Raw genomic sequence first — 26,989 nt, 5'->3', positions numbered from 1 at the left:
TTCGTGGTTTTGTGGTAATTAATTGAAGGTGGAGGGGTTACCAGCCCCTCGCACCCGTCCAGAGCCCCCGTTTAGCCCCTGTGGTGGACACATATGCCATGAGGGGAGGAGCCAATCAAAATTGGAACTCCCCCCACAGCACTGTCCACGACAGAGTTGCCCGTCCGGCACACACAGCCACACACACACAGCCACACACACACAGTCACACACACAGTCACACACACACAGTCACACACACAGTCACACCCACACACCGACACAGTCACACACACACAGCCACACACAGTCACACACACACAGCCACACACACAGCCACACACACACAGCCACACACACTCACACAGTCACACACACACAGCCACACACACACAGTCACACACACAGTCACACACACAGTCACACACAGTCACACACACACAGCCACACACACAGTCACACACAGCCACACACACAGTAACGCACAGTCACACACACAGTCACACACACAGTCACACACACAGTCACACACAGTCACACTCACACACACAGCCACACACACACACAGCCACACACACACAGTCACACACTCACGCAGACACACTCACACAGCCACACACAGTCACACAGTCACACACACAGTCACACACACAGTCACACACACACACAGTCACACACACACACAGCCACACACAGTCACACAATCACACACAGCCACACACACAGTCACACACACACAGCCACACACAGCCACACACACAGTCACACACACAGCCACACACACACACAGTCACACACACAGCCACACACACACAGTCACACTCACACACACAGCCACACACACACACAGCCACACACACACAGTCACACACTCACGCAGACACACTCACACAGCCACACACAGTCACACAGCCACACACACAGTCACACACACAGCCACACACACACACAGTCACACACACAGCCACACACACACACAGTCACCCACACACAGCCACACACACAGTCACACACACACAGCCACACACACAGCCACACACACAGCCACACACCTCCGCGGAGTCACACACACAGTCACACACACAGTCACACACACACACACAGCCACACACACAGCCACACACAGTCACACACACAGTCACACACACAATCACACACAGCCACACACACACAGTCACACACACAGCCACACACAGCCACACACCACTGCTGAGTCACCTTGTGTCACACAGTCACACACTCACACAGTCACACACAGTCACACAGCCACACACACAGTCACACACACACAGCCACACACACAGTCACACACAGTCACACACACACAGCCACACAGTCACACACACACACAGCCACACACAGTCACACACACAGTCACACACACAGCCACACACACAGCCACACACAGTCACACACACACAGCCACACACACACAGCCACACACACACAGCCACACACACCCACACACCCACACAGTCACACAGTCACACACACAGTCACACACACACAGTCACACACACACAGCCACACACCACTGCTGTGTCACCTTGTGTCACACAGCCACACACAGCCACACACAGCCACACACACAGCCACACACACAGCCACACACACTCACACAGTCACCCACACACACACAGTCACACAGCCACACACACACACAGCCACACACACAGTCACACACAGTCACACACAGTCACACAGCCACACAGCCACACACACACAGCCACACACAGTCACACACACACACAGTCACACACAGCCACACACACACAGTCACCCACACACACACAGCCACACACCACTGCTGAGTCACCTTGTGTTGACGCAGCAGGAAGGGCAGCAGCATGAGCATGCCGCCATCGTGGACGATCCACCACAGGTCAATGGAGCCCTCGGCCCAGCGCTGCTGTCGTCCGGGGAAGGCGGCGACGTTCTTGGCGACGAGGAGCGCGCGGTGCGCCGCCGTCGTCACTCGCACCGTCTCTGTGAGTGAGTGATAGAGTGAGTGAGTGATCGAGTGAGCAAGTGAGTGAGCGAGTGATCGAGTGAGTGAGTGATAGAGTGAGTGAGTGATCGAGTGAGCAAGTGAGTGAGCGAGTGATCGAGTGAGTGAGTGATAGAGTGAGTGAGTGATCGAGTGAGCGAGTGAGTGAGTGATAGAGTGAGTGAGTGAGTGATCGAGTGAGTGAGTGAGTGATCAAGTGAGTGAGTGAGTGATCGAGTGAGTGAGTGAGCGAGTGAGCGAGTGAGTGAGTGAGTGATAGAGTGAGTGAGTGAGTGATAGAGTGAGTGAGTGATAGAGTGAGTGAGTGATCGAGTGAGTGAGTGAGTGATCGAGTGAGTGAGTGATAGAGTGAGTGAGTGATCGAGTGAGTGAGTGATAGAGTGAGTGAGTGAGTGATCGAGTGAGTGAGCGAGTGATCGAGTGAGTGAGTGAGCGAGTGATTAAGTGAGCGATCGAGTGAGCGAGTGATAGAGTGAGTGAGCGAGTGATCAAGTGAGTGAGTGAGTGATCGAGTGAGTGAGTGATAGAGTGAGCGAGTGAGTGAGTGAGTGATCAAGTGAGTGAGTGAGTGATCAAGTGAGTGAGTGAGTGAGCGAGTGATTAAGTGAGCGATCGAGTGAGCGAGTGATAGAGTGAGTGAGCGAGTGATCAAGTGAGTGAGTGAGTGATCGAGTGAGTGAGTGATAGAGTGAGCGAGTGAGTGAGTGATAGAATGAGTGAGTGATCGAGTGAGCGAGTGATAGAGTGAGTGAGCGATCGAGTGAGCGAGTGATAGGGTGAGTGAGTGAGTGATCGAGTGAGTGAGTGAGTGAGTGATCGAGTGATGAGTGAGTGATCGAGTGATGAGTGAGTGATAGAGTGAGCGAGTGAGTAAGTGAGTGAGTGATCGAGTGAGTGAGTGATAGAGTGAGTGAGTGATCGAGTGAGTGAGTGATCGAGTGAGCGAGTGAGTGAGCGAGTGATCGAGTGAGTGAGTGATCGAGTGAGCAAGTGAGTGAGTGAGTGATAGAGTGAGTGAGTGATCGAGTGAGCGAGTAATAGAGTGAGTGAGTGATCGAGTGAGTGAGTGATCAAGTGAGTGAGTGATCGAGTGAGTGAGTGAGTGAGTGATCAAGTGAGTGAGTGATAGAGTGAGTGAGTGAGTGATCAAGTGAGTGAGTGATAGAGTGAGTGAGTGAATGAGCGATCGAGTGAGTGAGTGATCAAGTGAGTGAGTGAGTGAGTGATCAAGTGAGTGAGTGATCAAGTGAGTGAGTGAGTGATCGAGTGAGTGAGTGAGTAAGTGAGTGAGTGAGCGAGTGATAGAGTGATCGAGTGAGTGAGTGATCAAGTGAGTGAGTGAGTGATCAAGTGAGTGAGTGAGTGATCAAGTGATCGAGTGAGTGAGTGATAGAGTGAGCGAGTGATCCATCCAGTGAGCGAGCGAGCGAGCGATCGAGTGAGTGATTGAGCGAGTGAGTGATCAAGTTAGTGAGTGAGTGATCAAGCGATTGAATGATCGAGCGAGCGAGCGAGTGAGTGATCGAGCGACCGAGCGATCCATCGATCGAGCGATCGAGTGAGTGATTGAGCGAGTGAGAGATCAAGTTAGTGAGCGAGCGACCGAGCGATCCATCGATCCATCGATGGATCGAGTGAGCGAGCGAGCGAGCAGTACCGAGCCAGCGAACCCACCGATGAAGTCCTTCCAGGTGCGTGGATCGGTGCTCTGTCGCCAGCGAGCCGGCCATCCCATGAGCACCGTGTTGGGCTTGAGGCCTCCCAGGCCGCTGGACTGCACCAGGTGAGAAACTCCCTCGCTGGCCCGCGAGGCCACCACCACCTGGCTAAAGCCCTTCACTCGCTCAGACTCCATCAGGCGGCGGATCGTCTGGACGCGGTGGGGGGCGGGGTGAGGGAGGGGGTGAGGGAGGGGGGGGAAGGGGGAGGGAGGAGGGGTTTAGAAGAAATTTTGGGAGAGAGATCAGGAGAGGGGGAGATAGGAGCTGACTGTAGGGAGCGGTGGTGGTGGTGGTGGAGCTGACTGTAGGGAGCGGTGGTGGTGGTGGTGGAGCTGACTGTAGGGAGCGGTGGTGGTGGAGGTGGAGCTGACTGCAGGTAGCGGTGGTGGTGGTGGAGGTGGTGGAGGCAGCGGTGGCGGTGGTGGTGGTGGAGGTGGTGGTGGTGGTGGTGGAGGTGGTGGTGGTGGTGGAGGTGGTGGTGGTGGTGGAGGTGGTGGAGGTGGTGGAGGTGGTGTCCACCATTCACCTGCTCGGCACCCTGCACCTCACGGTGGCTCTGCAGGTAGCGGTGGTGGTGGTGGAGGTGGTGGTGGTGGTGGAGGTGGTGGAGGTGGTAGAGGTGGCGGTGGTGGTGGAGGTGGTGGTGGAGGTGGTGGAGGTGGAGCTGGAGGTGGTGTCCACCACTCACCTGCTCGGCACCCTGCACCTCGCGGTGGCTCTGCAGGTAGCGGTGGAGGTGGAGGTGGTGGAGGTAGCGGTGGTGGTGGAGGTGGTGGTGGAGGTGGTGGAGGTGGTGGTGGAGGTGGTGGTGGTGGTGGAGGTGGTGGTGGTGGTGGAGGTGGTGGAGGTGGTGGAGGTGGTGTCCACCATTCACCTGCTCGGCACCCTGCACCTCGCGGTGGCTCTGCAGGTAGCGGTGGTGGTGGTGGTGGTGGTGGTGGAGGTGGTGGAGGTGGAGGAGCTGACTGCAGGTAGCGGTGGTGGTGGAGGTGGTGGTGGTGGAGGTGGAGCTGGAGGTGGTGTCCACCACTCACCTGCTCAGCACCCTGCACCTCGCGGTGGCTCTGCAGGTAGCGGTGGTGGTGGAGGTGGTGGAGGTAGCGGTGGTGGTGGAGGTGGTGGTGGAGGTGGTGGAGGTGGTGGTGGTGGAGGTGGAGCTGGAGGTGGTGTCCACCACTCACCTGCTCGGCACCCTGCACCTCGCGGTGGCTCTGCAGGTGGCGGTGGTGGTGAAGGTGGTGGTGGTGGAGGTGGTGGTGGTGGAGGTGGTGGTGGTGGAGGTGGAGGTGGTGGTGGAGGTGGTGGAGGTGGTGGAGGTGGTGGAGGTGGTGGTGGTGGTGTCCACCACTCACCTGCTCGGCACCCTGCACCTCGCGGTGGCTCTGCAGGTAGCGGTGGTGGTGGTGGAGGTGGTGGTGGAGGTGGTGGTGGTGGAGGTGGAGGAGCTGACTGCAGGTAGCGGTGGTGGTGGAGGTGGAGGTGGTGTCCACCACTCACCTGCTCGGCACCCTGCACCTCGCGGTGGCTCTGCAGGTAGCGGTGGTGGTGGAGGTGGTGGAGGTAGCGGTGGTGGTGGTGGTGGAGGTGGTGGAGGTGGAGGTGGTGGAGGTGGTGGAGGTGGTGTCCACCACTCACCTGCTCGGCACCCTGCACCTCGCGGTGGCTCTGCAGGTAGCGGTGGTGGTGGTGGTGGAGGTGGTGGTGGTGGAGGTGGTGGTGGAGCTGGAGGTGGTGTCCACCACTCACCTGCTCGGCACCCTGCACCTCGCGGTGGCTCTGCAGGTAGCGGTGGTGGTGGTGGTGGAGGTGGTGGTGGTGGAGGTGGTGGTGGAGCTGGAGGTGGTGTCCACCACTCACCTGCTCGGCACCCTGCACCTCGCGGTGGCTCTGCAGGTAGCGGTGGTGGTGGAGGTGGTGGTGGAGGTGGTGGTGGTGGAGGAGGTGGTGGTGGTGGAGGTGGTGGAGGTGGTGGAGGTGGTGGTGGAGGTGGTGGTGGTGGAGCTGGAGGTGGTGTCCACCACTCACCTGCTCGGCACCCTGCACCTCGCGGTGGCTCTGCAGGTAGCGGTGGTGGTGGAGGTGGTGGTGGAGGTGGTGGTGGTGGAGGAGGTGGTGGTGGTGGAGGTGGTGGAGGTGGTGGAGGTGGTGGTGGAGGTGGTGGTGGTGGAGCTGGAGGTGGTGTCCACCACTCACCTGCTCGGCACCCTGCACCTCGCGGTGGCTCTGCAGGTAGCGGTGGTGGTGGTGGTGGTGGAGGTGGTGGAGGTGGTGGTGGTGGAGCTGGAGGTGGTGTCCACCACTCACCTGCTCGGCACCCTGCACCTCGCGGTGGCTCTGCAGGTAGGCTCCCTCCAGGACGGAGCCCACGATGAGGAGGCCCTTGCCGGCCTTGAGCTGCGAGGCGAAGCTGAGCAGGCGCTCGTTCTTCACCTGCAGCTCCGCGTCCAGCTTGAGCAGCACCAGCAGCTGGGGCCTGGCGGGGTCACGGCGGGGTCACGGTGGGGGGTCACGGCGGGGGGTCACGGTGGGGTCACGGTGGGGTCACGGTGGGGTCACGGGGTCAGCTTTGGGGGGGGAGTCGTGGTGGTAATGATTATAGCGGTTGTGTTTAATCGTGGTCGTTGTGGTGGTGGTGGTTGTGGTGGTGGAGGTTGTGTTGGTCGTGGTGGTTGTGGTGGTCGTAGTGGTGGAGGTTGTGGTGTTATGGTGATCGTGGTTGTGGTGGTGGTTGTGGTGGTGGTTGTGGTGGTGGAGGTTGTGGTGGTTGTGGTGGTTGTTGTGGTGGTGGTGGTTGTGGTGGTTGTGGTGGTCGTGGTGGTGGAGGTTGTGGGGTTGTGGTGGTTGTGGTGGTTGTGGTGGTTGTGCTGGTGGAGGTTGTGGTGGTTGTGGTGGTTTTGGTGGTCGTAGTGGTGGAGGTTGTGGTGGTTGTGGTGGTTGTGGTGGTTGTGGTGGTGGTTGTGGTGGTGGTTGTGGTGGTTGTTGTGGTGGTGGTGGTTGTGGTGGTTGTGGTGGTTTTGGTGGTCGTGGTGGTGGTTGTGGTGGTGGTGGTTGTGGTGGTTGTGGTGGTGGTTGTGGAGGTTGTGGTGGTCGTGGTGGTGGAGGTTGTGGTGGTGGTTGTGGTGGTTGTGGTGGTGGTTGTGGTGGTGGTTGTGGTGGTGGTTGTGGTGGTGGTTGTGGTGGTGGTTGTGGTGGAGGTTGTGGTGGTGGTTGTGGTGGTTGTGGTGGTGGCGGTTGTGGTGGTGGTTGTGATGGTGGTTGTGGTGGTGGAGGTTGTGGTGGTTGTGGTGGTGGTGGTTGTGGTGGTGGTTGTGGTGGTCGTGGTGGTGGAGGTTGTGGTGGTGGTTGTGGTGGTTGTGGTGGTGGAGGTTCTGGTGGTTGTGATGGTTTTGGTGGTCGTGGTGGTGGTTGTGGTGGTGGTTGTGGTGGTTGTGGTGGTGGTTGTGGTGGTTGTGGTGGTGGTTGTGGTTGTGGAGGTTGTGGTGGTCGTGGTGGTGGAGGTTGTGGTGGTGGTTGTGGTGGTTGTGGTGGTTGTGGTGGTGGAGGTTGTTGTGGTTGTGGTGGTTGTGGTGGTTGTGGTGGTGGTTGTGGTGGTGGAGATTGTGGTGGTTGTGGTGGTCGTAGTGGTGGAGGTTGTGGTGGTTGTGGTGGTCGTGGTGGTGGAGGTTGTGGGGTTGTGGTGGTTGTGGTGGTTGTGCTGGTGGAGGTTGTGGTGGTTGTGGTGGTTTTGGTGGTCGTAGTGGTGGAGGTTGTGGTGGTTGTGGTGGTGGTTGTGGTGGTTGTGGTGGTGGTTGTGGTGGTGGTGGTTGTGGTGGTTGTTGTGGTGGTGGTTGTGGTGGTTGTGGTGGTTTTGGTGGTCGTGGTGGTGGTTGTGGTGGTGGTGGTTGTGGTGGTTGTGGTGGTGGTTGTGGAGGTTGTGGTGGTCGTGGTGGTGGAGGTTGTGGTGGTGGTTGTGGTGGTTGTGGTGGTGGTTGTGGTGGTGGTGGTTGTGGTGGTGGTTGTGGTGGTGGTTGTGGTGGTGGTTGTGGTGGTGTAGGTTGTGGTGGTTGTGGTTGTGGTGGTTGTGGTGGTTGTGGTGGTGGTTGTGGTGGTCGTGGTGGTGGAGGTTGTGGTGGTTGTGGTGGTGGTTGTGGTGGTTGTGGTGGTGGAGGTTCTGGTGGTTGTGATGGTTTTGGTGGTCGTGGTGGTGGTTGTGGTGGTGGTTGTGGTGGTTGTGGTGTTGGTTGTGGTGGTTGTGGTGGTGGTTGTGGTTGTGGAGGTTGTGGTGGTCGTGGTGGTGGAGGTTGTGGTGGTGGTTGTGGTGGTTGTGGTGGTTGTGGTGGTGGAGGTTGTTGTGGTTGTGGTGGTTGTGGTGGTTGTGGTGGTGGTTGTGGTGGTGGAGATTGTGGTGGTTGTGGTGGTCGTAGTGGTGGAGGTTGTGGTGTTATGGTGATCGTGGTTGTGGTGGTGGTTGTGGTGGTGGTTGTGGTGGTGGAGGTTGTGGTGGTTGTGGTGGTTGTTGTGGTGGTGGTGGTTGTGGTGGTCGTGGTGGTGGAGGTTGTGGGGTTGTGGTGGTTGTGGTGGTTGTGGTGGTTGTGCTGGTGGAGGTTGTGGTGGTTGTGGTGGTTTTGGTGGTCGTAGTGGTGGAGGTTGTGGTGGTTGTGGTGGTTGTGGTGGTGGTTGTGGTGGTTGTGGTGGTGGTTGTGGTGGTGGTGGTTGTGGTGGTTGTTGTGGTGGTGGTTGTGGTGGTTGTGGTGGTTTTGGTGGTCGTGGTGGTGGTTGTGGTGGTGGTGGTTGTGGTGGTTGTGGAGGTTGTGGTGGTCGTGGTGGTGGAGGTTGTGGTGGTGGTTGTGGTGGTTGTGGTGGTGGTTGTGGTGGTGGTTGTGGTGGTGGTTGTGGTGGTGGTTGTGGTGGTGGAGGTTGTGGTGGTCGTGGTGGTGGAGGTTGTGGTGGTTGTGGTGGTGGTTGTGGTGGTTGTGGTGGTGGTTGTGGTGGTCGTGGTGGTGGAGGTTGTGGTGGTTGTGGTGGTGGTTGTGGTGGTTGTGGTGGTGGAGGTTCTGGTGGTTGTGATGGTTTTGGTGGTCGTGGTGGTGGTTGTGGTGGTGGTTGTGGTGGTTGTGGTGGTGGTTGTGGTGGTGGTTGTGGTGGTTGTGGTGGTGGTTGTGGTTGTGGAGGTTGTGGTGGTCGTGGTGGTGGAGGTTGTGGTGGTGGTTGTGGTGGTTGTCGTGGTTGTGGTGGTGGAGGTTGTTGTGGTTGTGGTGGTTGTGGTGGTTGTGGTGGTGGTGGAGATTGTGGTGGTTGTGGTGGTTGTGGTGGTGGTTGTAGTGGTGGTGGTGGTTGTTGTGGTGGTTGTGGTGGTGGTTGTGGTGGTAGTGGTTGTAGTGGTGGAGGTTGTGTTGGTCGTGGTGGTGGTGGTGGTGGACGTCACCTCCAGTTCTTGGTGTGTGGTGGGCCCTCTTCCAAGCGAAGCAGAGCAAATCGAGCGGCACTCAGGGACAGCCCGCGGATCCCATCACCCCACTCCTTCTCCGCCCTGCACCACCACCACAACAACAACAACAACCACAACAACAACAACCACAACCACCACATTACCTGTGTGTCCAGTGAGTGGGTGAGCGGGTGGGTGGGTGAGTAAGTGAGTGAGTGAGTGGGTGAGTGAGTGAGTGGGTGGGTGAGTGACTGAGTGGGTGGGTGGGTGATTGAGTGGTTGGATGGCTGGATGGGTGGGTGGGTGAGTGAGTGAGTGGGTGAGTGAGTAAGTGAGTGGGTGAGCGGGTGACTGAGTGGGTGGGTGAGTGAGTGAGTGAGTGGTTGGATGGGTGAGTGGGTGGGTGGGTGAGCGAGTGATTGAGTGGTTGGATGGGTGAGTGGGTGGGTGGGTGAGTGATTGAGTGGTTGGATGGGTGAGTGAGTGGGTGAGCGGGTGGGTGAGTGAGTGGCTGAGTGGGTGGGTGATTGAGTGGTTGGATGGCTGGATGGGTGGGTGGGTGAGTGAGTGAGTGAGTGGGTGAGTGAGTAAGTGAGTGGGTGAGTGGGTGACTGAGTGGGTGGGTGAGTGAGTGAGTGAGTGGTTGGATGGGTGAGTGGGTGGGTGGGTGAGCGAGTGATTGAGTGGTTGGATGGGTGAGTGGGTGGGTGGGTGAGTGATTGAGTGGTTGGATGGGTGAGTGAGTGGGTGAGCGGGTGGGTGAGTGAGTGGCTGAGTGGGTGGGTGATTGAGTGGTTGGATGGCTGGATGGGTGGGTGAGTGGGTGGGTGAGTGACTGAGTGGTTGGATGGGTGGGTGAGTGGGTGGGTGGCTGAGTGAGTGATTGAGTGGTTGGATGGGTGAGTGGGTGGGTGGGTGAGTGAGTGATTGAGTGGTTGGATGGGTGAGTGGGTGGGTGGGTGAGTGAGTGATTGAGTGGTTGGATGGGTGAGTGGGTGGGTGAGCGGGTGGGTGAGTGAGTGGCTGAGTGGGTGGGTGATTGAGTGGTTGGATGGTTGGATGGGTGGGTGAGTGGGTGGGTGAGTGAGTGACTGAGTGGTTGGATGGGTGGGTGAGTGGGTGGCTGAGTGAGTGATTGAGTGGTTGGATGGGTGGGTGAGTGGGTGGCTGAGTGAGTGATTGGATGGGTGAGTGGGTGGGTGGGTGAGTGAGTGATTGAGTGGTTGGATGGGTGAGTGGGTGGGTGGGTGGGTGAGTGAGTGATTGAGTGGTTGGATGGGTGAGTGAGTGGGTGAGCGGGTGGGTGAGTGAGTGGCTGAGTGGGTGGGTGATTGAGTGGTTGGATAGTTGGATGGGTGGGTGAGTGGGTGGGTGAGTGAGTGACTGAGTGGTTGGATGGGTGGGTGAGTGGGTGGCTGAGTGGGTGGGTGATTGAGTGGTTGGATGGGTGGGTGAGTGGGTGAGCGGGTGTGTGAGTGAGTGGTTGGATGGCTAGATGGGTGGGTGAGTGGGTGAGCAGGTGACTGAGTGAGTGGGTGAGCGAGTGAGTGAGTGATTGAGTGTTTGGATGGGTGGTAGAGTGGGTGAGCTGGTGACTGGGTGGGTGAGTGAGTGATTGAGTGATTGAGTAGGTGGATGGGTGGGTGAGTGTGTGAGCGGGTGACTGAGTGGGTGGGTGAGTGAGTGAGTGGTTGGATGGGTTGGTGAGTGAGTGAGTGAGTGGATGAATGAATGGGTGGGTGGGTGAGTGAGTGAGTGAGTGATTGAGCGGTTGGATGGGTGGGTGAGTGGGTGAGCGGGTGACCGAGTGGGTGAGCCGGTGACTGAGCGGGTGGGTGAGTGAGTGAGTGGATGAGTGAGCGGTTGGATGGGTGGGTGAGCGGGTGAGCGAGCGGGTGACTGACCGAGCGAGTGAGTGAGTGATTGAGCGGTTGGATGGGTGGGTGAGCGGGTTAGCGGGTGGGTGAGTGAGTGAGTGAGTGATTGAGCGGTTGAATGGGTGAGCGAGTGGGTGAGCGGGCGAGCGGGCGGGCGAGTGTCGCTCACCCGCGGTATTCGATGTACTTGTAGATCATGCCAGCGATGGTCATGGCGACGAGTGCGTAGTACCAGGACGAGATGAACATCAGCGAGAGGCAGATGCTCATGCCCAGGAACGACAGTGCCCTGCAACAGCCACACGAGCGGACACCCACAGCTACAGATTCCCCCAGGGGATACTCGGGGTGGTGGTAGTGGGGTGGTGGGCGGTCTATGAGACCCGCCGGTTAGGGCCGAGCGATCAATCGATTTGAAATCGGCGCTTTGAAATCGACGCGTTAAACTTTCCAATCGGAATTGGTTTCACGTGCGGTTTAAAAAAAAAAACAATTTAATTTATTTTTTTGTATTGCTCGGTCAAGTCGCGTGGATATATATTAAAAATAACGGTAAATGTATCGATCGCGACGTTTCCATCGCGACGCAGGCGATCGTCTCGACCGTGATTACCTGCGGTCGCGAAAGATTTCGACCGAACAATCGTTCCAGGAAAATACCCCTTCGGGTTTTTTTTCCGTAGAAAAATTAATAATAATAATGATGAAAAATAAAATTACGTAATAGCATACCGGCGTTTCGATTGCAACACAAGCAATCATCATCAGGTGCAGAAGAGCTACATTTAAGAAGAGAGAGAGAGAGAGAGGAAACACAGAACCGGAGATATATATATACACACGGACCTTAAGTTGAGGGAATTAACAGAGACACGCCAGGGGACACACACAGAGAGAGAGAGACGGAGGAGGAGCACACTAAATCAAAACAGGGTTTTAGCAACATTTGGAAACTACGCAAAGCAACATAGACGGTGGGTTAAAACACAAGTTAACGCATGGCCCGGTTGATTACGCTATTTCAAAGATTGCGAAATTGTAAGTTGAGCGTGAACTTTAAGAGGGTGATGGAACACAGACCGTAAGGGGACACGTGGGGAGAGACAGGCACAAGACGCATCTCTGTGATGACGCCTTAAGTAGGCAGAGACTGTGGGGCTGTGTCTGTGTCTGTATATAATCGATTTCAAATCGATATATCTCTCTGCGGTTGTGTGTTTTCTCTCTCTCTCTCTCTTAAATGTAGCTCTTCTGTACCTGATGACGACTGCTTGTGTCGCAATCGAAACGTCGTACGCTATTATGTGATTTTATTTTTCATTGTTATTAATTATTATTATTATTTCTACGTGACTTTACCGCAAAAAACAAAACCTGCAGTAGCGAAAGCAGCTCATCAAGTTCCGGGAAAATGTTTTCAACGAACAACATTTTCATGGGTACACGCTGGGAGAGAGCCACGTCTGATAGGCCCTCATCCTTGCTTGGGAATGAAAAGAGGAGCTTAAATGACGACGGTGTCACGTGGTGATGCTCCGTCACGTGTGTGAAATCAATTACAACATCGACAATTGGACTGATGCGATCGCAGATCAAATCGCAAACGCAACATCCGTCAGAAACATCGAGGTTTGATATTTCCCCCAAAAGCGTTCAGCCGTGCTGCCCGTGCTGAGCGGAATCGCCGCCGCCGCCGCCGCCAACACCGCCACCACCGCCAACAACACCAACACCACCACCACCACCGCCACCATCGCCGCCACCACCGCCAACAACACCAACACCACCACCACCACCGCCACCATCGCCGCCACCACCGCCAACAACACCAACACCACCACCACCACCGCCACCATCGCCGCCACCACCGCCAACAACACCAACACCACCACCACCACCGCCACCATCGCCGCCACCACCGCCAACAACACCAACACCACCACCACCACCGCCACCATCGCCGCCACCACCGCCAACAACACCAACACCACCACCACCACCGCCACCATCGCCGCCACCACCGCCAACAACACCAACACCACCACCACCACCGCCACCACCGCCAACAACACCAACACCGCCACCACCACCGCCACCACCGCCACCATCGCCGCCACCACCGCCACCACCACCACCACCGCCACCACCACCAACACCGCCACCACCACCGCCACCATCGCCACCACCACCACCACCAGCCGCTGCTGCACCTCTGCCACTTCCCCAGCCACCACGGCCTGAAACCACAACTAGGGGCCCTGCCTCTCTCCTCATCAGCCTGGCAAGGGCGGGCGAGTTGGTGGGTGAGTGGGTGGGTGAATGGGTGGGTGAGTGAGTGGGTGGGTAGGTGGGTGGGTGAGTGGGTGAGTGGGTGGCTGAGTGGGTGGCTGAGTGGGTTGGCGAGTGAGCGGGCGAGTGGGTGGGTGAGTGAGTGAGTTTAACCTGCGGGCTGGATTAAATGGAGGAGCTCACAAATCCTTGAAAGATCTGGGCAAGGTCCCATCGGTGAGCTCCTCCGGCGGGCAAGGCTGCGATGGCTGGGTCATGTAGCCCGCATACCCAGCCACCGCATGCCGAAACAGCTTTTGTTCGGCCGGATCGAGGGGGCTAAGCGGGCGCGGCACGGGCTAGAGAAGAGATGGAGTGATGTGGTACAGGGGGACGTGGAGCTGAGTGGACTTGCCGATGACCGGTACCAGCGGTGTCAAGATCGGCCTCTGTGGAGGAGGCTCGTGAAGGACGTTTCTGCTACTGGGCAGTGCCAGGCTAGGTGCATAGTGAGGCTACTGGGCAGTTGGAGGCAGTTGCCCTCCAACAACAACGGAGGGCGGAGGAGCGACGCTCACAACAACGAGCGGAGCGCCGGGTGGCTAAAGCACAGCGAGTTGGCACAGTAGGGGGCACAGGTGGTGCCTCAGCCAGTCATCTCAGTCATCTCAGTCAGTCGACCCGTGGCACCTGGGTCTGCCCCGTGACCTCCTGCCAGCGGGCGTTCGACACTTCATGTGGCCTCAAGGTGCACCTAGCCTGGCACAAGCGTCGTGGTGATGTCACCGCCACTTAGTGGCGAATGGCGGTTGTTGTTGGTGGTGGTGTCACCAGTGGTAATATTTGAAGTGTGGTGGTTGTGGTGGTTGTGGTGTTGGTAGTTGTGGTGGTTGTGGTGGTGGTTGTGGTAGTTGTGGTGTTGGTGGTGGTTGTGGTGGTGGTGGTGGTTGTGGTGTTTACATCACCAGTGGTAATATTTGAAGCGTGGTGGTTGTGGTGGTGGTGTTTGTGTTGTTGGTGGTTGTGGTGGTTGTGGTGTTGGTGGTGTTGGTGGTGGTTGTGGTGGTTGTGGTTGCATCACCAGTGGTAATATTTGAAGCCTGGTGGTTGTGGTGTTGGTGGTTGTGGTGTTGGTGGTGGTTGTGGTGGTTGTGGTGGTTGTGGTGGTGGTTGTGGCATTACCAGTGGTAATATTTGAAGCCTGGTGGTTGTGGTGTTGGTGGTTGTGGTGGTTGTGGTGGTTGTGGTGTTGGTGGTGGTTGTGGTGTTGGTGGTGGTGGTTGTGGTGGTGTTTGTGGTGGTGGTTGTGGTGTTGGTGGTGGTGGTTGTGGTGGTTGTGGTGGTTGTGGTGGTGGTTGTGGCATTACCAGTGGTAATATTTGAAGCCTGGTGGTTGTGGTGTTGGTGGTTGTGGTGGTTGTGGTGGTTGTGGTGGTTGTGGTGTTGGTGGTGGTGGTTGTGGTGGTGGTGTTTGTGGTGGTGGTTGTGGTGTTGGTGGTGGTGGTTGTGGTGGTTGTGGTGGTTGTGGCATCACCAGTGGTAATATTTGAAGCGTGGTGGTTGTGGTTGTGGTGTTGGTGGTTGTGGTGTTGGTGGTGGTTGTGGTGGTGGTGTTTGTGGTGGTGGTTGTGGTGGTTGTGGTGTTGGTGGTGGTTGTGGTGGTTGTGGTGTTGGTGATGGTGTTTTTGGTGTTGGTGTTGGTGGTGTTGGTGGTGGTTGTGGTGGTTGTGGTGTTGGTGGTGTTGGTGGTGTTGGTGGTGTTGGTGGTGTTGGTGGTGGTTGTGGTGGTTGTGGTGGTTCTGGTGGTTGTGGTGTTGGTGGTGGTTGTGGTGGTGGTGTTTGTGGTGGTGGTTGTGGTGTTGGTGGTGGTGGTGGTTGTGGTGGTGGTTGTGGTTGCATCACCAGTGGTAATATTTGAAGTGTGGTGGTTGTGGTGGTTGTGGTGGTTGTGGTGGTGGTTGTGGTTGCATCACCAGTGGTAATATTTGAAGCGTGGTGGTTGTGGTGGTTGTGGTGGTTGTGGTGGTGGTTGTGGTTGGCATCACCAGTGGTAATATTTGAAGCGTGGTGGTTGTGGTGGTTGTGGTGGTTGTGGTGGTGGTTGTGGTTGCATCACCAGTGGTAATATTTGAAGCGTGGTGGTTGTGGTGGTTGTGGTGGTGGTGGTGTTGGTGGTGTTGGTGGTGGTTGTGGTGGTGGTTGTGGTTGCATCACCAGTGGTAATATTTGAAGTCTGGTGGTTGTGGTGTTGGTGGTGGTTGTGGTGGTTGTGGTGGTGGTTGTGGTTGCATCACCAGTGGTAATATTTGAAGTCTGGTGGTTGTGGTGTTGGTTGTGGTGGTTGTGGTGGTGGTTGTGGTTGCATCACCAGTGGTAATATTTGAAGCGTGGTGGTTGTGGTGGTTGTGGTGGTTGTGGTGGTGGTTGTGGTGGTGGTTGTGGTTGCATCACCAGTGGTAATATTTGAAGCGTGGTGGTTGTGGTGTTGGTGGTGTTGGTGGTGTTGGTGGTGGTTGGTGGTGGTGGTTGTGGTGGTGTTGGTGGTTGTGGTTGCATCACCAGTGGTAATATTTGAAGCCTGGTGGTTGTGGTGGTGGTGTTGGTGGTGGTGTTGGTGGTTGTGTTGGTGGTTGTGGCATCACCAGTGGTAATATTTGAAGCGTGGTGTTGGTGGTGTTGGTGGTGTTGGTGGTGGTTGTGGTTGTAGCATCACCAGTGGTAATATTTGAAGTCTGGTGGTTGTGGTGTTGGTGGTGTTGGTGGTGGTGGTGGTTGTGGTGGTGGTTGTGGTTGCATCACCAGTGGTAATATTTGAAGCGTGGTGTTGGTGGTGTTGGTGGTGTTGGTTGTGGTGGTGGTGGTGGTTGTGGTTGCATCACCAGTGGTAATATTTGAAGCGTGGTGTTGGTGGTGTTGGTGGTGGTGTTGGTGGTTGTGGTTGTTGTGGTGGTGGTTGTGGTGGTGGTTGTGGTTGCATCACCAGTGGTAATATTTGAAGCGTGGTGTTGGTGGTGTTGGTGGTGTTGGTGGTGGTGGTGGTTGTGGTTGCATCACCAGTGGTAATATTTGAAGCGTGGTGTTGGTGTTGGTGGTTGTGGTTGTTGTGGTGGTGGTTGTGGTGGTGGTTGTGGTTGCATCACCAGTGGTAATATTTGAAGCGTGGTGTTGGTGGTTGTGGTTGTTGTGGTGGTGGTTGTGGTGGTGGTTGTGGTTGCATCACCAGTGGTAATATTTGAAGCGTGGTGTTGGTGGTGTTGGTGGTGTTGGTTGTGGTGGTTGTAGTGGTTGTGTTATCACCAGTGGTAATATTTGAAGCGTGGTGTTGGTGGTGGTGTTGGTGGTGGTGGTGGTGTTGGTGGTTGTGGTGGTAGTTGTGGTTGCATCACCAGTGGTAATATTTGAAGCGTGGTGGTGTTGGTGGTGGTGTTGGTGGTGTTGGTGGTGGTGGTTGTAGTGGTTGTGGCATCACCAGTGGTAATATTTGAAGCGTGGTGTTGGTGGTGTTGGTGGTGTTGGTGTTGGTGGTGGTTGTGTTATCACCAGTGGTAATATTTGAAGCGTGGTGTTGGTGGTTGTGGTGGTGGTTGTGGTTGTTGCATCACCAGTGGTAATATTTGAAGCGTGGTGGTTGTGGTGTTGGTGGTGTTGATGGTGTTGGTGGTGGTGTTGGTGGTTGTGGTGGTTGTGGTGGTTGTGGTTGCATCACCAGTGGTAATATTTGAAGCGTGGTGGTGTTGGTGTTGTTGTTGGTGGTGGTGGTTGTGGTTGTGGTGGTTGTAGTGGTTGTGGCATCACCAGTGGTAATATTTGAAGCGTGGTGTTGGTGGTGTTGGTGGTGTTGGTGGTTGTGGTGGTTGTGTTATCACCAGTGGTAATATTTGAAGCGTGGTCTCCAGTTGGGGGTACGGAGCAACGTCTGCACCGCGCAGGCCAAGTTCACGAACATGTAGCACATGAGGAAGAACCTGCAACCACAACGCAACCACAACGCAACCACAATGCAATCCACATCGCAACCACAACGCAACCACAACGCAACCACAACGCAACCACAATGCAATCCACATCGCAATCCACATCGCAATCCACATTTAGCGTGTGTGTGTGAGCATGCGTGTGAGCGTGTGTGTGTGAGCGTGTGAGCGTGTTAGCGTGTGTGTGAGCATGTGAGCGTGTGTGTGAGCGTGTGTGTGAGTGAGCGTGTGAGCGTGTGAGTGTGTGAGTGTGTGTGTGAGCGTGTGAGTGTGTGAGCGTGTGTGTGAGCGTGTGAGTGTGTGAGCGTGTGTGTGAGCGTGTGAGCGTGTGTGTGAGCGTGTGTGTGTGTGTGTGAGCGTGTGAGCGTGTGAGCGTGCGTGTGAGCGTGTGAGCGTGTGTGTGAGCGTGTGTGTGTGTGAGTGTGTGTGTGAGCGTGTGTGTGAGCGTGTGAGCGTGCGTGTGAGCGTGTGTGTGAGCGTGCGTGTGTGTGTGTGAGTGTGTGTGTGAGCGTGTGTGTGTGAGCGTGTGTGTGAGCGTGTAGCGGGTGAGCCTGTTGCAGGTGAGCATGTAGCGGGTGAGCGAGCGAGTGTGTAGCGGGTGAGCGTGTGGGTGAGCGTGTAGCGGGTGAGTGTGTAGCGGGTGAGCGTGCAGCGGGTGAGCGTGTGGGTGAGTGTGTAGCGGGTGAGCGTGTGGGTGAGCGTGTAGCGTGTGAGCGAGCGAGCGTCTCACATGGACAGGATGGGAGCGACGACGTCGAGTGACGCAATGATGATCCCGATCTCGGCGATGCAGGCGGTGAGCAGCAGAGCCCACGTGGGCTCCCCATTCGCCTTGCCGTGGCCAAACACCTGCAGAGACACCATCGGAGACAGAGACAGAGACAGCTTCAGAGACAGAGACAGCTTCAGAGACAGCTTCAGAGACAGAGACAGAGACAGCTTCAGAGACAGCATCGGAGACAGAGACAGCTTCAGAGACAGAGACAGCTTCAGAGACAGAGACAGCTTCAGAGACAGCTTCAGAGACAGAGACAGCTTCAGAGACAGCTTCAGAGACAGAGACAGCTTCAGAGACAGAGACAGAGACAGAGACAGCTTCAGAGACAGAGACAGCTTCAGAGACAGCTTCAGAGACAGAGACAGCTTCAGAGACAGAGACAGAGACAGCTTCAGAGACAGCTTCAGAGGCAGCTTCAGAGACAGAGACAGAGACAGCTTCAGAGACAGCTTCAGAGACAGCTTCAGAGACAGAGACAGAGACAGCTTCAGAGACAGCTTCAGAGACAGCTTCAGAGACAGAGACAGAGACAGCTTCAGAGACAGAGACAGCTTCAGAGACAGCTTCAGAGACAGCTTCAGAGACAGCTTCAGAGACAGCTTCAGAGACAGAGACAGCTTCAGAGACAGATTCAGAGACAGCATCGGAGACAGAGACAGCTTCAGAGACAGATTCAGAGACAGAGACAGCTTCAGAGACAGCTTCAGAGACAGCTTCAGAGACAGAGACAGCTTCAGAGACAGCTTCAGAGACAGCTTCAGAGACAGCTTCAGAGACAGAGACAGCTTCAGAGACAGCTTCAGAGAGAGAGACAGCTTCAGAGACAGAGACAGAGACAGCTTCAGAGACAGAGACAGAGACAGCTTCAGAGACAGATTCAGAGACAGCTTCAGAGACAGCTTCAGAGACAGAGACAGCTTCAGAGACAGCTTCAGAGACAGCTTCAGAGACAGCTTCAGAGACAGCTTCAGAGACAGAGACAGAGACAGCTTCAGAGACAGAGACAGCTTCAGAGACAGCTTCAGAGACAGCTTCAGAGACAGCTTCAGAGACAGAGACAGCTTCAGAGACAGCTTCAGAGACAGCTTCAGAGACAGAGACAGAGACAGCTTCAGAGACAGCTTCAGAGACAGCTTCAGAGACAGCTTCAGAGACAGAGACAGAGACAGCTTCAGAGACAGAGACAGCTTCAGAGACAGCTTCAGAGACAGAGACAGAGACAGCTTCAGAGACAGCTTCAGAGAGAGAGACAGCTTCAGAGACAGCTTCAGAGACAGCTTCAGAGACAGAGACAGCTTCAGAGACAGCTTCAGAGAGAGAGACAGCTTCAGAGACAGCTTCAGAGACAGCTTCAGAGACAGAGACAGCTTCAGAGACAGCTTCAGAGACAGCTTCAGAGACAGAGACAGCTTCAGAGACAGAGACAGCTTCAGAGACAGCTTCAGAGACAGCTTCAGAGACAGCTTCAGAGACAGCTTCAGAGACAGCTTCAGAGACAGAGACAGAGACAGCTTCAGAGACAGCTTCAGAGACAGAGACAGCTTCAGAGACAGCTTCAGAGACAGAGACAGAGACAGCTTCAGAGACAGCTTCAGAGAGAGAGACAGCTTCAGAGACAGCTTCAGAGACAGCTTCAGAGACAGCTTCAGAGACAGAGACAGCTTCAGAGACAGCTTCAGAGACAGAGACAGCTTCAGAGACAGAGACAGAGACAGCTTCAGAGACAGATTCAGAGACAGCATCGGAGACAGCTTCAGAGACAGCTTCAGAGACAGAGACAGCTTCAGAGACAGCTTCAGAGACAGCTTCAGAGACAGAGACAGAGACAGCTTCAGAGACAGCTTCAGAGACAGCTTCAGAGACAGCTTCAGAGACAGAGACAGAGACAGCTTCAGAGACAGCTTCAGAGACAGCTTCAGAGACAGCTTCAGAGACAGCTTCAGAGACAGAGACAGAGACAGCTTCAGAGACAGCTTCAGAGACAGCTTCAGAGACAGATTCAGAGACAGCATCGGAGACAGCTTCAGAGACAGATTCAGAGACAGAGACAGCTTCAGAGACAGAGACAGCTTCAGAGACAGCTTCAGAGACAGCTTCAGAGACAGCTTCAGAGACAGCTTCAGAGACAGAGACAGCTTCAGAGACAGAGACAGCTTCAGAGACAGCTTCAGAGACAGCTTCAGAGACAGAGACAGCTTCAGAGACAGCTTCAGAGACAGCATCGGAGACAGAGACAGCTTCAGAGGCAGAGACAGCTTCAGAGACAGCTTCAGAGGCAGAGACAGCTTCAGAGACAGCTTCAGAGACAGCTTCAGAGACAGCTTCGGCATGAGTAAGTGAGTGAGTGGGTGAGTGGATGAGTGAGTGAATGAGTAAGTGGATGAGTGAGTGAGTGAGTGGATGAGTGAGTGAGTGGGTAAGTGAGTGAGGGAGTGGATGAGTGAGTGAGTGAGTGGATGAGTGGGTGACTGAATTATTGAATGAGTGAGTGGATGAGTGAGTGAGCGAGTTAGTGGGAAAGTGAGTGAGTGAGTGGGTGAGTGAGCGAGTTAGTGAGTGAGTAAGTGAGTGGGTGACTGAATGATTGAGTGAGTGGATGAGTGAGTGGGCGGGTGAGTGAGCGGGTGAGTGACCGGGTGAGTGAGCGGGTGAGTGACCGGGTGAGTGACCGGGTGAGTGACTGAGTGAGTGAGCGGGTGAGTGAGCGGGTGAGTGACCGGGTGAGTGAGCGGGTGAGTGACTGGGTGAGTGAGCGGGTGAGTGAGCGGGTGAGTGAGCGAGTTAGTGAGTGAGTGGGTGAGTGGGTGACTGAATGATTGAGTGAGTGAGTGGATGAGTGAGTGGGTGGGTGAGTGACTGGGTGAGTGACCGGGTGAGTGACCGGGTGAGTGAGCGGGTGAGTGAGTGGGTGAACGAGTGGGTGAATGATTGAGTGAGTGAGTGGATGAGTGAGTGGGTGGATGAGTGAGTGGGTGGGTGAGTGACCGGGTGAGTGAGTGAGTGAGTGAACGAGTGAGTGAATGATTGAGTGGCCGAGTGAGCGACTGAGTGGGCGAGTCGATGGCTAGGTGATTGAGTGAGTGAGCGGGTGAGTGACCGGGTGAGTGACCGGGTAAGTGACCGGGTGAGTGAGCGGGTGAGTGACCGGGTGAGTGACCGGGTGAGTGAGCGGGTAAGTGACCGGGTGAGTGAGCGTGTAAGTGAGCGGGTGAGTGAGCGGGTGAGTGAGCGTGTGAGTGAGCGGGTGAGTGAGCGAGTTAGTGAGTGAGTGGGTGAGTGGGTGACTGAATGATTGAGTGAGTGAGTGGATGAGTGAGTGGGTGGGTGAGTGAGCGGGTGAGTGAGCGGGTGAGTGAGCGGGTGAGTGAGCGGGTGAGTGAGCGGGTGAGTGAGCGGGTGAGTGACCGGGTGAGTGACCGGGTGAGTGAGCGGGTGAGTGAGCGGGTGAGTGAGCGGGTGAGTGACTGAGTGAGTGACCGGGTGTGTGACCGGGTGAGTGACTGGATGAGTGGGTGAGTGACCGGGTGAGTGAGCGGGTGAGTGAGCGGGTGAGTGACCGGGTGAGTGACCGGGTAAGTGACCGGGTAAGTGACCGGGTGAGTGACCGGGTGAGTGAGCGGGTGAGTGAGCGGGTGAGTGAGCGGGTGAGTGAGCGGGTGAGTGACTGGGTGAGTGACCGGGTGAGTGACCGGGTGAGTGAGCGTGTGAGTGAGTGGGTGAGTGACTGGGTGAGTGGGTGAGTGACCGGGTGAGTGAGCGGGTGAGTGAGCGTGTGAGTAAGCGGGTGAGTGAGCGTGTGAGTGAGCGGGTGAGTGAGCGGGTGAGTGAGCGGGTGAGTGAGCGGGTGAGTGAGCGGGTGAGTGAGCGGGTGAGTGAGCGGGTGAGTGACTGGGTGAGTGACCGGGTGAGTGACCGGGTGAGTGAGCGTGTGAGTGAGTGGGTGAGTGACTGGGTGAGTGGGTGAGTGACCGGGTGAGTGAGCGTGTGAGTGAGCGGGTGAGTGACCGGGTGAGTGAGCGGGTGAGTGAGCGGGTGAGTGAGCAGGTGAGTGAGCGGGTGAGTGAGTGGGTGAACGAGTGGGTGAATGATTGAGTGAGTGAGTGGATGAGTGAGTGGGTGGATGAGTGAGTGGGTGGGTGAGTGACCGGGTGAGTGAGCGGGTGAGTGAGCGGGTGAGTGAGTGGGTGAGTGACTGGGTGAGTGGGTGAGTGACCGGGTGAGTGAGCGTGTGAGTGACCAGGTGAGTGAGCGGGTGAGTGAGTGGGTGAACGAGTGGGTGAATGAATGATTGAGTGAGTGAGTGGATGAGTGAGTGGGTGGATGAGTGAGTGGGTGGGTGAGTGACCGGGTGAGTGAGCGGGTGAGTGAGCGGGTGAGTGAGCGGGCGACCTGCAGGAAGGGCACGACGTTATCCTTGGCGATGGCCTGCAGGAGGCGCGGGGCCCCAGTGAGGCTCTGTAGGCCGGCTCCGCACGTGGAGAAGAAGGAGCCGATGACGATGACCCACGGGGAGGGCCAGGCCAGCGTGGCCACCACCAAGTTGCCGTTCACTCCCTCGCCAAATCTACATCACCACCACAATCACCACCACCACAATCACCACAATCACCACCACCACAATCACCACCATCACCACCACAACCAAGTTGCCGTTCACTCCGTCGCCAAATCTACATCACCACCACAATCACCACCACAATCACAATCACCACCACCACAATCACCACCATCACCACAAATCACAATCACCACCACCACAATCACCACCACCACAATCACCACCACCACAACCAAGTTGCCGTTCACTCCCTCGCCAAATCTACACTACCACCACAATCACCACCACCACCACAATCACCAGAATCACAACCACCACCACAATCACCAACACCACCACAATCACCACCACCAAGTTGCCGTTCACTCCCTCACCAAATCTACATCACCACCACCACCACCACAATCACCAGAATCACAACCACAATCACCACCACCAAGTTGCCGTTCACTCCCTCGCCAAATCTACACCACCACCACCACCACAATCACCACCACCACAATCACCAGAATCACAACCACCACAACCACCACCACCACCACCAAGTTGCCGTTCACTCCTTCGCCAAATATACACCACCACCACCACCACAATCACCAGAATCACAATCACCAGAATCACAACCACAATCACCACCATCACCACCAAGTTGCCGTTCACTCCCTCGCCAAATCTACATCACCACCACCACAATCACCACCACGACCACCACAATCACCACCACAATCACTAGAATCACAACCACCACCACCACCACCACAACCACCAAGTTGCCGTTCACTCCCTCGCTAAATCTAGACCACCACCACCACCACCACTACAACAACCACCGCAGCCACCAACACCTTCTGGAGGTGCTGCTGTTCACTAACAGCACTTCCTCGCATCAACCTGTGTGTGTCTGTGTGTGTGTCTGTGTGTGTCTGTGTGTGTGTCTGTGTGTGTCTGTGTGTGTCTGTGTGTGTCTGTGTGTGTCTGTGTGTGTGTCTGTGTGTGTCTGTGTGTGTCTGTGTGTGTGTCTGTGTGTGTCTGTGTGTGTCTGTGTGTGTGTCTGTGTGTCCGGCAAAAACAACCCCCTACCTCCTCGCGGTGCCGGACGGGCAACTCTGTCGTAGACAGTGCTGTGGGGGGAGATCCAATTTTGATTGGCTCCTCCCCTCATGGCATATGTGTCCACCACAGGGGCTAAACGGGGGCTCTGGACGGGTGCGAGGGGCTGGTAACCCCTCCACCTTCAATTAATTACCACGAAACCACGAGTTAAACTGAAATATGTAACTAATAAGCTTGTGCCGGAGCCCCCTGGGGGCCAGGCGTCTATGACGTCTCCTGGCCAAACCCCAATTGGCGGAGCCAGGAGATTGAATATCTACCCTCGGGGCTCCTCCAGAAACAACGAAAAGCCACTACGGGTGGCCACGTGGAATGTTCGAACGCTCACTGTCGAGGAGAGGCTGCAACTCCTCTGCCGGGAGCTGGAACGGTACCGCCTGGATCTATGCGGCATTCAGGAGGTCCGGTGGACCGGCTCTGGCTCCTGCCACCATGAGGGGTGGACAGTCCTATACTCAGGGCAGCAGACTGTCAAACAACAGGGTGTGGCTCTTCTTATGAACAAAAGAATGAAGGGGGCGTGGGAGCGTGGCGGTGAGGTGTGGGAAGCCCTAAGCCCCAGGCTACTTTGGGCTCGCCTTCCCATCAATCGGAGGCGAGGAGTGGTGGTCGTGATTACTTATGCCCCCACCGAAAACGAACATCCGTGGAGGGATGCAGGCAAAGCCGATGAGTCAGATGCCTTCCATGACCTTCTGTCACAGGTGCTGGCTAAAGTGGCCCCTCGGGATAGAGTCATCTTGTTGGGTGACTTCAATGCCCGAGTTGGTCATAATACTGGCACCTGGTCTGGAGTGATTGGAGGGCATGGGCCAGATCAGCTCAATAACAACGGTAGGAGGCTGCTAGATTTTTGTGCAGCCCATGGGCTTGTAATTACCAACACGCTGTTCCGGCATCGGCGCATCCACACAACATCATGGATGCATGCCGGATCCAAGCAAGAACATCTGCTGGACTACATAGTGACGGACCAGCGGATGCGAGCCCTAGTCCTTGACACCAGGACCTACCGTGGAGCTGATCTGCCCTCTGACCATCGACTAGTCATCTGTAAGATGCGCCTGCCATTCTTCCACTCCGGTGGTGGGTGTATACCCAGGACCCCATTCCGACCTAAAGTGGCCTGGTCTCAGTTATCTGATGAAAGTTGCAAGCGAGAATTTCATCATCGCTTGCGGCTGGGATTGGCATCGTCCCCGACTCCTCCTGATGTCGAGGGTAAATGGGCGAGGTTTAGGACTGTGACTCATGCAGCTGCAATGGCTGCTTTGGGTATGCGGTCCAGACCTCCCCAGAGACCCTGGCTGACAGAGGAGGTGTTCAGGATGGTTGAGAAAAAGCGACAGGCCCACTGCCATCGGCTACAGAATCCCACATCAGAGAATGAGGAGGCTTACCGCAGCCTTCGCTCGGAGGTTCGGAGAGCCGTGAGGCGCTGCAAGGATGGGTGGTGGTCGCGGGTTGCTGAGGAGATGGAGTCTGCCTAAGCGGCCCGTGATCACAAATCTCTATTTAACTCCATCAAAAAAGTAACCTGCAGCGCCACACCTATTACCATCATTAGGGGAAAAAACGGTGATCCAATCTCCGACCCCCAGGAACAGGTTTGCAGATTTGCTGAGCATTTCTGTGAGGTCCTGTGGGAGGGAAAATCCCTCAGCCAGGAAAACATCGTGGCACAAAGTGAGAATGACCCTGCTGAGGCTGCGGTGCCTCAAATATTGGAAGAAGTCACCCCCTGTGAGTGGCTGGCTGAGGTGCCATCTGTTGAGGAAGTACTGAAGGCGATCCGGAGTCTGAGACCAGGAAAGGCAGCGGGCAGAGATGATCTCCCAAGCGAAATGCTGAGGGAGGGTGGCGTTTGTGCACAGACTGCCCTATATGACATCATAACAACAGTCTGGACCACTGGACGGTTTCCGCAGGATTGGAAGGATGCCCTGGTGGTCCCCCTTTTTTTAAGAAGGGGGACCGCACAGACTGTAACAACTACAGGGGCATCTCACTCCTCAGTGTGCCGGGAAAGGTCCTGGCAAGGATTATTCAGCATCGACTTGCCAGGCACGCTGAGGAGAGGCTTGTGGAGCCCCAATGCGGTTTCAGGATAGGGCGGTCCTGCACAGATGCCATATTTTCTGTCCGTCTGCTACAGCAGAGGTGTAGGGAATTCCAACAAAACCTACATCTCTGCTTTATTGACCTGGTCAAGGCCTATGATACCATCAGTAGGCCTGGGCTCTGGGTCGTTCTTCGTGCTTTTGGAGTACCTGACCCTCTGCTCACGATCATTAAGGACCTTCATAATGGTGAGCGGGCCCGGGTAAAACTACGTGGCCGGGAGTCAGAGCCATTCCCTGTACACCTTGGGGTGCGACAGGGATGTCCTCTGGCTCCCACATTATTTAACATCTATTTTGACCACGTAGTTCGTGAAGCCTTCAATAGCTGTACCGGGGGAATCTCCATATGGTACAGATATGATGGGAGGCTGATCGATGCCCGGGTGCGGTCAAGGGATGGCTCCCTATTGCTCAACCACGTTATGTATGCTGATGATTTGGTAATAGCTGCTCAGTCAGAGGAGGAGTTGGAGACGCTGCTGCTGAGACTGGAGCGTGCCACTAAGAGGTGGGGCCTTACCATCAGCCCCACCAAAACTAAGCACCTGCCTGGGTATTTCGTACCATCGGACACTCCACCCCCACAACTCCCGATCGGTGATGGGGCAGTTGTGGAGAGAGTGGAGAGTTTCCCGTACCTGGGCAGTGTGCTTATGACTGGCTCCAGTTTAACAGCAGAGGTCTCACTCCGAATCAGTCGAGCGGCAATATCTTTTCATCGGTTGCATAACGCTGTGTGGAAGCTACCTGGTCCGTCGCTCCGCACTAAGCTTCAGGTCTTCTCGGCCACGGTCATTCCCTCCCTTCTCTACGCTTGCGAAACGTGGACCCCCCTAATGGAACATCTTCGCCGGTTAGAAACATTTAGGCTGGCCTGCCTACGATCCATCCTGGGTTTAACCAGACTGGATTGTGTGAGGAGCTCACAAATCCTTGAAAGATCTGGGCAAGGTCCCATCGGTGAGCTCCTCCGGCGGGCAAGGCTGCGATGGCTGGGTCATGTAGCCCGCATGCCCAGCCACCGCATGCCGAAACAGCTTTTGTTCGGCCGGATTGAGGGGGCAAAGCGGGCGCGGCACGGGCTAGAGAAGAGATGGAGTGATGTGGTACAGGAGAACGTGGAGCTGAGTGGACTTGCTGATGACTGGTACCAGCGGTGTCAAGATCGGCCTCTGTGGAGGAG

The 26,989-nt window shown here is 56.0% G+C and overlaps 1 protein-coding gene across 1 annotated transcript in view; it reads right to left on the bottom strand.

Moving 5' to 3' along the window:
* LOC116957008 (solute carrier family 12 member 5-like) overlaps nucleotides 1-26,989 on the bottom strand; it is a gene marked incomplete at its 5' end in the record, with an annotated part of 96,440 nt that overhangs the window by 15,568 nt on the left and 53,883 nt on the right. The window contains 8 exons of the mRNA XM_076063745.1: nucleotides 1,796-1,965; nucleotides 3,662-3,857; nucleotides 6,013-6,181; nucleotides 9,113-9,217; nucleotides 11,162-11,281; nucleotides 17,127-17,225; nucleotides 17,965-18,083; nucleotides 22,402-22,576. Coding sequence (XP_075919860.1) covers nucleotides 1,796-1,965; nucleotides 3,662-3,857; nucleotides 6,013-6,181; nucleotides 9,113-9,217; nucleotides 11,162-11,281; nucleotides 17,127-17,225; nucleotides 17,965-18,083; nucleotides 22,402-22,576 — 1,153 coding nt within the window. The remainder of the gene's footprint in view (nucleotides 1-1,795; nucleotides 1,966-3,661; nucleotides 3,858-6,012; nucleotides 6,182-9,112; nucleotides 9,218-11,161; nucleotides 11,282-17,126; nucleotides 17,226-17,964; nucleotides 18,084-22,401; nucleotides 22,577-26,989) is intronic.

The sequence above is a fragment of the Petromyzon marinus genome, unplaced genomic scaffold (genome assembly GCF_048934315.1).
Source record: "Petromyzon marinus isolate PM22_M1 ecotype Great Lakes invasive population unplaced genomic scaffold, UKy_Petmar_22M1.pri1.0 PM_Scaffold_178, whole genome shotgun sequence".
NCBI lineage: Eukaryota > Metazoa > Chordata > Hyperoartia > Petromyzontiformes > Petromyzontidae > Petromyzon > Petromyzon marinus.
Note: the sequence above shows the minus strand (reverse complement) of the source record. Positions and strands in the feature narration are given on the sequence as shown.